This window comes from Micropterus dolomieu, linkage group LG20 (assembly GCF_021292245.1).
Source record: "Micropterus dolomieu isolate WLL.071019.BEF.003 ecotype Adirondacks linkage group LG20, ASM2129224v1, whole genome shotgun sequence".
NCBI classification, from domain to species: Eukaryota; Metazoa; Chordata; class Actinopteri; order Centrarchiformes; family Centrarchidae; genus Micropterus; species Micropterus dolomieu.
Window position 1 is genome coordinate 19,239,562 of NC_060169.1, and position 11,801 is coordinate 19,251,362.

At 40.2% G+C, this 11,801-nt stretch overlaps 1 protein-coding gene across 1 annotated transcript in view; it reads right to left on the reverse strand.

The window, feature by feature from the left end:
- Positions 1-863: 863 nt before the first annotated feature.
- Positions 864-11,801, reverse strand: part of crispld2 (cysteine-rich secretory protein LCCL domain containing 2) — a 15,921-nt gene continuing 4,983 nt past the window's right edge. Inside the window, exons 4-15 of the mRNA XM_046032885.1 lie at positions 9,527-9,659; positions 7,563-7,678; positions 7,014-7,114; positions 6,735-6,929; positions 6,591-6,651; positions 6,424-6,490; positions 6,211-6,341; positions 5,981-6,024; positions 5,789-5,861; positions 5,272-5,347; positions 4,174-4,304; positions 864-2,230 (exon numbers count right to left, since the gene is read on the reverse strand). Of these exons, the coding sequence (XP_045888841.1) occupies positions 2,179-2,230; positions 4,174-4,304; positions 5,272-5,347; positions 5,789-5,861; positions 5,981-6,024; positions 6,211-6,341; positions 6,424-6,490; positions 6,591-6,651; positions 6,735-6,929; positions 7,014-7,114; positions 7,563-7,678; positions 9,527-9,659 (1,180 nt within the window). The 3' untranslated portion in view covers positions 864-2,178. The remainder of the gene's footprint in view (positions 2,231-4,173; positions 4,305-5,271; positions 5,348-5,788; positions 5,862-5,980; positions 6,025-6,210; positions 6,342-6,423; positions 6,491-6,590; positions 6,652-6,734; positions 6,930-7,013; positions 7,115-7,562; positions 7,679-9,526; positions 9,660-11,801) is intronic.

Below are 11,801 nucleotides of genomic sequence, written 5' to 3' on the forward strand. Positions count from 1 at the left end.
GTGTGCTGTTTTTCTGTGTATCCATTTATGTTTTACTTGTTCTCTCTGTGTTCTTGTTCAGGTTTTGTTAGTTGAGCATTGCTTCCTTGTTTTCTGTTGTATTTAGTTACATGTATCCTTCTGTGTTTTTGTGTAGCTTTACTTCCTGTTTTATTTTGTGATTTTGGTGATTGGTGTTTTTGTCTAGCTTTGTTTCCTGTCTACCTTGATTCCTAATGCGTCTCCACTGTGTTTAATTGACCTGCCTGCTTGTGTGTGTGTGGTGTGCCTTTGTGTATATTGCCCTCAGTTGTGCTCAGTCCTTGTGGTGTCGTAATCGTCTATTTTGAGGGTTTTGTCCAAGTTTGTTTCCTCGCCACTGAATTGTTTCCCTTTTGGATTTCCCTGTTCTCCATGTCTTGGTGATTTGGATTGTTTCTGCCCTGTATGGATTTACCTTAGTTTGGACTGTTGGATTATTTCTTTTGGAACATTCTGCCTAGTTTGGACTATGTTTTGTTGATGGTATGTTACTTTAGTTTGAACCCCCTGAACAACAAACTCCTTGCCTATGTCTGCATTTTGGGTTCACATTCAGTATTCCTGCATCAGCCTTTCTGATAAGCGTAACTGAAGCGTAATCAAGAACACTAATACAAACCCTCATTCAATAAGTTTCTTGTGTTAAAATGCCACTGTGGCCCAAAACATGTGCAAAATACATGAAATATTCTAGCTTTCCCTTAAGATCTTGTACTCAGTGAACACATCTTGTACTGACACAGAAACATGTGTTGTAGCATTTGTGAGTCATACTTTATTTTCAAATTGTGCAAAAAATATAGAACCCATCCTACACCTGTATAAAAACAAGACAATCAAAATTAATTTACAAATTTTAATGATATCTTACTGCATAATGGATTATCCAAAAACAAGAAATCATAGTATTTACATTTCCCATAAAATTCCCATATAGAAAAGACCTAAATGCCTAGCGTAGCGATAGGACTGAGGTAGAATAAAGAGATAAAGTTGAAATATGCTTGAAGGAAATTATTTTGGTGAGTCAGATTTTTCAGGCCAGGTATCTGTGACATTTTTACGGTCTTGCAGCATGTTTGTAACCTCAAGGAAACTGACAGGGCGGCAAGGCTTAATGGTACTGTTCTATAATGTTTGTGATGTTATTTAGGACCCTAACTGGACACCCCAGTCCAGCAGCACAAACTGGACATTTGTTTCATTCATTTCCACAAGGGATGCTAACTATGCTAAGTGTATTGTTTTCTGTGCATTTAAGTGACACTTTAGAAACATGTACAGAGAGCAATGAACACAAATTCAATTCATAAATTCAAATCAGGGCTGTACCAGTGGCAATCGCGCCTCAATCCAGTATAGTGATAGACATTACAAGTGAAGTGTCTGTGTCCTGCATGCACTGGATAGTGTTAATTGTTCCAAAGTGCATAAACTGCAGTTTGATGATGATAATCTTTAACATATTCGCACAGTTCAAAATATGGTCTAGTCTCTACACATAAAACTCTATCTGTACCTGAAACATGTAACACATTCATCTGTCTTAGGTGGGGAGAGGACAAATTTAGCATTTTCATACATCTTATTATGGTACAATTTAGACTTTGATTTGGTTTCACAGTCTAAATCTTCAAGAGGAGAAAGCATAGATTATTCAGGTGAGCAGAAACAGGCAATGAAATAAAAAAGAAATCATAATAATGTTAATATATGGTACTCTATTTTTAAAACAAACAAAATATCATATATTCTGTACAGAATGATTAAATACAGTGTGATCAGTATACATTCCTGTGTATGAAAACCAATTTGAATTTGTAAAAAGAACATCAATGTAAACATAATACTTTCTGTAAAACATGTCTAACTCAAAACTTCCAGCACCAGCTGTTCACTGCACCATAATATATAAAAACATTCTGTATTCACAGATTAAGTAAGTATGTCTAAGAAATATACATATCTGGAGTTAAAAGTGAGAAAAAAACAAAAGTCCATCAAAATACAGGACAACAAGTGTCTATCAGTCTGCTGGGACGTTCTGTTTCCACTGAAGGCACAGAGACCAGATTAACAGCCATGATATCCAACCTGTGGGCACTTCCTGCTCTTCAAGAGCAGCTGAGGTGGTCTTTGGACTTCTGAACGGAAGTCTCACTCCCTCACAGCAAAGACTCGGAGAGAGCCTCCATCTGTGTTGCTCTTGCTGCGAAAGACAACACAGAAAACATGTTACATTTCATAACCACTACTACAGATGCAACCACTGTCTACTAAATGTGTTAAAGCGCTATTGTCCTGAATATAAATCCCTTGTATGGGTTAAGCTCCAAAAGCATTGCATCCTCATTGTAACCAAAATAGTCTTTCATTAGACCCTCTGTGCCCCCTAAATGTCCGCTTTGAAAGTGCTCTAGCTTGCAACGCATGCTTTCTGTTAAAAAATGTGGTACTCCCTGTGACAAGAAAACTTCAAGTGTAAAATCAATGGAGTGCACCTTAAGTCAAATAAATACATCTTTTTGCAGAGTGACTGTTTTTCTGATACTTTGAAGTCTGCTTTTTAGTATTGCCCAAGTCCTCCCAGGAGCCAAATCTATTAAAAAGTACACAATCATGGTGTTCACAGCATCTTTGGAAATGGCATGAAATGGCACATTGGCAGTATGACTCATTGTTTCTGTATTGCTGAGTCTGACCTTTTCCAGCTACCACATGTGTTATACTTGATGACTTTGTAATTAGTTCATTAGTGGAGAGACCTTGAAGCTCTGCCATGATCAATAATCACGATATGCCTGTGCGATTGGTATCACATCACAGATAATTGTCCGTATAGGAAAGCACTGAGTAAGTGGCTGACAGCATTTCCATCCTCGGGTAATCAGATAGGCTGTGATTACTTCCCCAGCAACAGGGAATCCAGTCCAAATTGCCCACCCTGCCCTGATATTGGTACATGGCACGGACTCTCAGCCATTTATTGACCTCCTATCCCAGTGCCCTGAGTGGGGCCTTCTCAGTTCTGCATTACATTTCATAGTATTCAGACTTGGATTGTTTTGGCCATTCAGCACTTTGCACACTCAATTGAAATGCCTGGGTAAAGTAAGCAAAGATCCCATGTGTGGCCCATCCACACACTAAACCACACCATTACTCTTACAACCCCATATGCCAGCAGAACTGGCCACAAGAGCTTCCTTGCCTAAGCTTAGTCCACTGGAGTCAGCCACAGACATGAGAGTGATGTGAGAAACATGGCGTGCATGCAGAGAACCCACTAGATGCAGTATTACAGGAGACATAAATCAAGGTAGGGTAGAGTGATGAAAAGGCACCTTTCTCAAGCAGATTCTCATGTCAAATTTTACTACAAGTTTCATGTTTTCATTTGAATTGTGTCTCAAGGTTTTCTTACTAAATATCTAATATTAAGGCTAAATATTATTCTGTATCTACCCTGTGTCCACCCACACAGGTGGTCTCAATCTTGCCTAATTAGACCTCTTCATATGACTGTGTAGTTGTGTGCAGATTTGATTCACCTTTTTTATTTTTTTTCACCTTTCACCTTTTTTTTTATTTTTTTTCTTGCAAACACTATGTATTATGCCATTATTCAGGAATCTGAATAACTACCACACCATACATGACTCTTCTGAGACATTGGCGGTTAACGTGTTGCACTCCTCAGCATTCAACGTGTGTTTTCAGGATGCATTTGGGATGTTTTCACAAACTGTGTTTTAGTTTTCCCACAGTGGCAGATTTGTAAGATGCTTGTACGTGTGTTATTAGTGAAAACTAATTCCCAAACCTCCTCTAGCTTTAATACTTAACTGATAGCTTTCATTACAACAAAAGAGGCTTTGTAGTTTTGCAGCTGCTTGTTGATGGAAGCTGTCACATACTATGTCTAAACATGTATGGACAAAAGCTTAAAATCTCCAAACCTAAATGAGCCAAATCTGAAAATATAGATTTCTGGAACTCAGAATCACTATCTCTAATGTCACAATGGTAACCTAAAACTATTTGACATGATGCCTGACCCATTTATTTACTTTGTTCATTTTTGTTATTTATTTGTTATATATATTTACAGTTTGTTTGTTTTTAAGTTGACCACAAAAGATTTCGTAGTACCTCTCAGACTGGATGCCATTTTTCAGGACTCCAACATAGTTCTTTCTCTTGTCCAGTGGCAGAACATCCACCAAACCGCCGTCTGCTTTGATTACCCCTGCATGGATGGCTGCTTTACAAATACTGGAGCTCTGTGAAGAGAAAGTGTGGCAAAGAGGACAAATGCTTTTACAAGATGTTAACTTTGTTTATGAAATACAGTACAAAATGTTTTGCAGTAATTCACTGACACACAAGCACAGTTACACACACGCAAGCATTTGTTTCGCAGTCTGAGCCAACACAACAGACCATAAGCTCTTATCAACAGTCTGAAGCAGAATCATTCATTCCTAGTCAAAACACAAATCACACTGTCCACACACCCCTCCAACATTTCTAACCAGATGGTTTATGTCTTGTATTTAACCAACATCCAGCCTCTACACCAATGAAGAAACACATTTAGGTGCCTGAGATTGCAAAACATTCTTGGGCATACTTGCTATGAGCCACACTGTTGCCTTATTTTTTGAGACATAAAAGTTCAAGATCTCTTGGGAACTATGATCTGTGTCCAGCCGGACATCAGCTAAGGTCACTTTCATCCATGGTAAAACCCAATTAAACATCACATTGACATCATGTGACTGTGCCAATTGACAACTCCAAAATGATCCACAAGAGTGACATGAATACTAACAAACTGTGCATCTGATATGCTTAGTTTGGAGGGTACTTTACAATGACTAATCTACTCGTGATTTGATCATGAACATGATTTATGTGACTTCTGAGTTATGATATAAACCAGTTTTCTATGTCTCTTACCGCTGAGACACAGGCACTCACTATAAGATAATGCTTGAATAAACCTCAGAGTGGTCAGGCATGGTAATACATCCCTGGAAGTCTCTGGCTTATCTCACCATTACTCCATGAGCTATATTCATACAGTGTTTCAATAGTTTTTTAAAGATACCATGCATCACCAGGCGTGCAAAGTCACTCTAACTTAACCATGCTGCAGATCCAAATATCCATTCCTTTCTTTCTGAACTTATAGCACATAAATACATTTTAAAAAGAGCACATAAATGCAGGAACCTAGTGACTTACATCTGTGTAGACGTTGTTTCCAATCACAGGTGACCAATAAGACGGCTGAGTCTTGCAGCCGGCTGGACAGACAATTCTAAGAAACAAATAGGACATTAGTATGAATTTGCAGCAACAGATAAATGTTATATTTATGGAAATAAAACCTTACTTTAACACCCCCTATTTAGCATTTAAAAATGTTTCATAACACACTATACTAGGGTTGTAAGAAGTTATAAGGACATTTTAAGTATTTAGTAATGTACAGTATATGAGGACATATTTTATATTTTATAATATTACATTAGTGTTTTACTATATTGTCATTCATTATCTGTTCATATACCAGCATCCATGTTATAGTTGTTGACAAATACTTTAATAAACACACTGCATATAGCTATATTATAGCTGCTTAAAATGGGGTATATGGGGTGTTAAAGTGAAGGGTTAACTAGGAATGTGTCTTTGTTGGATACATGTATAGATATTTCATGTTTTAGAGAATGATAAGATGGCATCTGTGAGAAGGCACCTTGGACAGTGTGAGTAGGGCTTTTTGAAAGGGCAGATTTCAGCCACTGTGGTGTAGCAGTCAACAGTCATTTCTGTCACAGAGAGAGAAGTCATATATAACACTTAACATGTCTAATATGTGTTGGCTGACTGTGTGAATCTACATGCAATCATGACTCAAACTTCTTCTTAAAAACAGCGCTTTACTTACCTTCCACTCGAGCCACCACAAAGGCATTCCCGGGTTTATGTTTACTGTAAAAGACAGCGAAGAGTTTAGAAATAAGGAAAATAAAAAGGCTCTCAGGAAAATCCATTATTGCACACACATTTCCCTGCTTCTGTGAATCACAAATGTGTTGCATCAGCAAATGCAATTGCAACATATTAGGGAAATTTTGGGTGAATTTTGGGGAAATTAGGCTGACCATATATATCTACCTGAATGACTCAATGCCATTCTTTGTGACTCTGACAAAGAATGGTAACTTGTCACTCCTTGTGACGTCGACCAGTCCTCCATTGTTGTCAATGACACCAAAATGGATAGCAGCTCGGCAAATACTTGATTGCTGAAACAATACAAATGAACATTTAAAAACATGAATTTACAGTATAAATTGTTGCATGATGCAAGATGTTAGGTAGACTCACCACATCGTAAAAGACATTTCCCCAGACTTTCCCTTTCTTATTCAGACAATTAGCGGGACAATTATATCTGCGGAGTCAGAAAATGAGTTAAGAGTGAGTTAATGTTGGAGAGTAAGTGTATGGTAAAGACAATGAATGAGACATAAACATCCCAAAAATAACCTGACCTGTTGCAGGCTGCACCTCTACACTTATCTCGCAGTCTAGTCTCGCACTTGATGTTTTGAGCTGCAAAAACAAGACAGACAACTTGTAAAGAACTATACAAAACATGACATATTAAAGTTATTTTTGATCATTCCTTTAGCTACCGAGATAGGTGTTGCTGGGAGTCTTTGAAGATGGCATCTTGGGTGTGGGGGAGTTAGGAGTGGAGGGTTTGGACACTGGTTTCTTCGGAACAGATGGTTTAGGTTTGGGGGCAGGTTTGGCGGTGGTACGAGGTAGCAGTGGAACCTGAGGCTTCTCCACCTCATTCATGTCCTCTGTCTCTGAGCGCTGAGAGTCTACAGATGGATGAACATTAGATTCAGCTGGCCAACATGTTTAATGTTAACATATTTGAATGAAAACTATGTGGATTTGCTCACCTTTGTAGCACAGGTTATTCCTACATCCTCCTCCATAGCTGGGAGGGCACTGAGAACATGGGCGACCATGCTGGTATGGAGCCTCACCGATCCAGTTTCCCCTGCAGAAGTGAACAGTGGACAGCTTGACTAAGGTGGAAATGAGTCATCAGTCAAGCATCACTAGGCACATGGCTGTGTAATTACTTCAGCACTCTTTGTCCAACTCTCCTAATAGTCATTAATCCCACAAACTAATAAAAATGCTCCTTGTTGTCTCTCAGGCAGTTACATCCTGTGGGCTGTCTGGAAAACAAGCGCCTGCTCTGCTCTTGTTTTTCTTTCCCCGTGCTTCATTATTATTTTTCTATTCTGACTTGTGGAGGAATTTTAATGGCCCCAATATGTCATAAAAACATCTCAGACAACTAGCGCTACATATGTGCAGAACAGCTATAGTACACACACTGTAGCATTTGCCCCAGCATTGTAAGGAGGAAGAATGTAAACAAGAGTCAAGAGAGAAGAAGTGTTGATGAACAGTGAAACATGGAGGAATGTTGATCTTACTTTGGGGAATAGTTGCACACAAGGTAAACGGAGTTCTCCCATATTTCTCCCCACACGTTCATCCTTGGACACATATGCACAGCACAGCCCACTCTGGTAGTGGTTGCCCAGACCATCTGTAAAGAGGGAAATAAAAGAATGGTTAGTACAAACAATTGCTGAATGGACAGACACACAGCAGAGTAAACTATTGAGCTTGCAGCCTAGATTTCCTGCCTCACATTTCTCACTGCCCATGGTTCAGTCATTCATTCCAGAGGAAGCAACTGGATAGGCAGTCACGATTAATGGGGCCACTGGGACTTCCAGGAGTCCCAGGTTTGTTTTTCTGCCCCAGTCAGATGCACATCCTGTGTGAACCCAGTTTACCCTCTGTGACCTCTGCAATCATGATCATTTTAATCATCCTGTTAGAAGTGGAAAAAATGGCATGATTTCTTAATATCTTAGTTCTGATGAAACAGAAGTCAGTGTAGGCCCAAAACTGTCCAAGGTCAAATAAAATGCCTTATTAAACAGAAAGCTGCTGCAGTGGTGTTACAGATGAATGATGTGCCATTTGACGGCAAATACAACACAGCATGTTCCATAACTCCTCCTCACTTTCCTCCCCAACTCAGAAACATGTGCACTCTCCCACCTCAGGAATGTTCATCTTTTTTTCCTGGTACAGTTAGAGGCCACTGGAAGTAGTGAGTCAGCAGACTGGCGTGTGCTGAGTGATGGTAGTTCAGTTCAGTGTGCTCTTCACTCCAGAGGTTTAAGCATTTCTCTGTACAGGTAGTTATGGCGTATGACTGGCTGGACTGCAGATACATCAGAACTTCCCACAAATGAAAGACAGAGACAAGGCAGTGATGCTCAGTTTTAGACCTGTCTCTGCTGTCTGCAGCATCTTCAAAAGAATCCAGGTCAAGCAGTGAGAGGTGTCTGGTGTGTATGGAAATGACTACCAGATGGCAGTGATCAGGTTTCAGGGTGAAGGCAGAGGGAGGAGTCTGAATGTGTCTGTAAACTCATCCCAGCAGCTACAAAGTGAAGTCTGGGGGAAGAGGAGGCCAGCTCAGCCTTTTCTGTTTCCTTTTGATTGATTTCTTAATTTTTTCACCCACTCTTCAACTCTTCAACCCCTCTGTTCCATTATTTGCATCAGACTTTTGATCAATCCTCCTAACATCCTTGTTTTCACTGTCTGCAAGTTACTATATACATGCCTGTCATTTAACCCCGCAGTCTCCCCACACCTCTGCCCATAAAGACTGTGAAATGCCATACAGGGTGCACACCACATGTTGTATTCTAATATTACCCTGCATCACCTGTCAAGTGACATATGTTCCACATTACAGATAAAAGAAGGCACATGACCTGATACTAAACAGATTGTATCATAAATATACTAGAAATGACAATATATGGTTCAAAGGGAAGTTGAAAAATATAATTCAATTTAAAATGAAACTTACCCAGTTAAGAGTAAGCTTATAACTCACTGTCAAGTGCTTTGTTAGAGGAGTACTCCACTGATTTAGCATTGCACACCTATAAAACTGATGCAGCTGAACCAGAAATACTGTCATTTTATTCCAGGCATTCTTCTTCCTTCTGTCAAAACCAAGGCGCCTACAATACCCACAAGGTAACTCGACCACTGGCAGTTCGGTCGGAGAATCGTGTTTTTTAAGTAGTAGCAGCTAGCCTCAAGCAGAAATGTGGAGTGGGCAACAAATGTTTGTAACTTCACTTCTTGCTCCACACTCCACACCCCCAGATTTTTTTCATCTTCAGCCCCAAACAGCGCTGACTCAACGCTTTATACTTGTTTTTTCCATATTTGGTATCACTCTGCAACATATTTTGATGTGTAGAATTAGTGGAGTTCCCCTTTAACCTATCTCAAAATGTTCTCCTGAACTCTTTCCCATTAACTTCCCCTGCACTTATTTTTTTTAAGTTCATCTCACCTGGGTGTAATGGGTGCACATGGGACCAGAGCAGCGTTCTGGACACCAGGGATTGCACTCATGTGGGTAGGGATAGGTGTAGTATTGCGACTCATCATACCAGGTCTGGACGTGAAAGGCAGGAGAGCGGTACCTGTAGGGCCCATGCGCACACACACACATACACACAAACAAACACACACAGACGTACAAACAGTAGGCTCAGTCACAGGCAATCCGGGTACCAGGGGCAAAAGGGAAATATCTGAAGGAGCTGCCAGGTGCTTTGGCTACACTTGAGAAACATTGCATTTACCTCCTTGCTACTCCCCCTCCCTTTAGGCCTCAAATGATGAGTCTGACTTTGACCATGCACAACGATAGTCTGTTCCCCTCCATAACAGGGGACATCAAATGAGGTGAAAAAAAAAGAATCAAAGCAAACCTAAACATGGCTGCAAAGCCTAACAAATCAGTTCTAGCTCTTATTATAAACATCTCTTTTTAAGGTATTGAAAAGTGCTGAGCTGGAGAGTAGAGGGGGAGTGGGAAAAAAGGACTGCACATCAGGGTTTGCTGGCACAGGAAGAAAAGAAGGGAATAGGGAGGGAGGAAAGGGGCTATGAGAATGAGAGCAGATTCCTGGAAGGGCACCTGCTGCGATAGCCATACACACAGAGGCCTACTGTGTCTGGTGTCTACTCGTTCACACGAACATCAACCTTCATGCGGTAGCAGTGACCAGTACTACCCATGCTTGTGCTTCACACATGCCAAATGGACCAATATTTCTTTTAAAGGAGCAGATCAGTTCAACTGATTTTGACTAGCTGTATTTCCTGCTGCCAAATGACATTCATCACTGTAGTTTACAGGAAACAACTTCCTCTCGTAACAATGCAACGGCTCAGTAAATACTTACAGTAATAAAAAAAAGAAGAACTATGTTTATATGCCATGCTAAGACTGTGAAAGAATAACTCTGTACTATTGTTGTGTAAAGGGTTATCCTGTCTACTATTGTGTTGCTCATTTTTGGGTACCTACCAAAAATCTGTACGTCTTGTGTATAGAAAACTACCAAAGTACCAGAAGTTGGCGTCCAGTGTCAGATTTGTAATGCCTTATTCTGCAGGTGTTTACTGATTTGAATCATAATTTTGCCAATTTTATTGTTTTATTTGGTATTTGTGCTGCTGCTCGTGTTGAGACAACATTTCACATTTGAGAACTTCAGCGTCTTTTACCACTTTGTAATAAGTCACGCTTTATAGTTTATAAGTTGTAACTAATGGCTTTATAAATGTTTATTTAATAATTGCTAATGCTTCATATTAGTTATAAGCTGTTATAAGAACATATTTTGGGCTGCCAGGTTGTGAACAAGACTAAGGGTCTACACCATGCTAGTGGATCCGTAACGCTGAACATGGTCACAGCCCTGTTGTGAGCTAAATGCTAACATTAACATGCTAATAGGGTTACAGTGAAAATGCTAACATGCAGATGCTAAGCAGGTATAATGTTTACCATGTTTCCCATCCTAGTTTAGTGTATTAGCATGCTAACATTTCCTATGTACACTATGTACAGTTGAGGCTGATGGGAATGTCATTAGTTTTGCAGATAAACCGAAAATACTGCTAGCATTTCTTTTTTTTGCCTTATGCTTAAAATAGCTTACCAACTATGTGTGTTATGGCATCTCACCTTCCCCAGTGAACAGCCAGGTTTTGTCCAATAGACATGAGCAGGTCCTGAGGTCCATGATCCCATTGACACTCCTGTGACCACTGAGTGGCAGACCGCTCCAACTCATCATCCCAAACCTGTGCACACAAAGTAAAACAAGTTTCTCACAAGGAATTCCCTTATTTTATGGGAAGACGTCATATTGTTCACCTGCAGCGTGTAAATTATTATAATCACACATCACCACATCTTGTTCTGACTCAGTAGATACCAAACCGCAACCTGTTCAAGGCTTCTGCTGTTGCACTTCCTTCCTTCCAAATGAGCTGAAAGTGAGCTGGATACAAGTACAACATTAACCTTAGACGTTGACATTTGACTGAAGCAGCTGGCGCCTGGCCCTGGTCCACTACAAATCTCCAGCAATCACAGCTGAATTATCCACATTTCCTGAGTGGGTTTCTTTACAGTGGTGGAGAGGAGGGTGGAAAGCGGAGAAGACACCTGACTCCCACTGTGGAAGAGGGGCGCTATGAAGGGAGAACTGCATACAGCCTGACCCCTCAAAGCACATCTCCTCAGTAAATTTCCAGCCTTCTGGTGG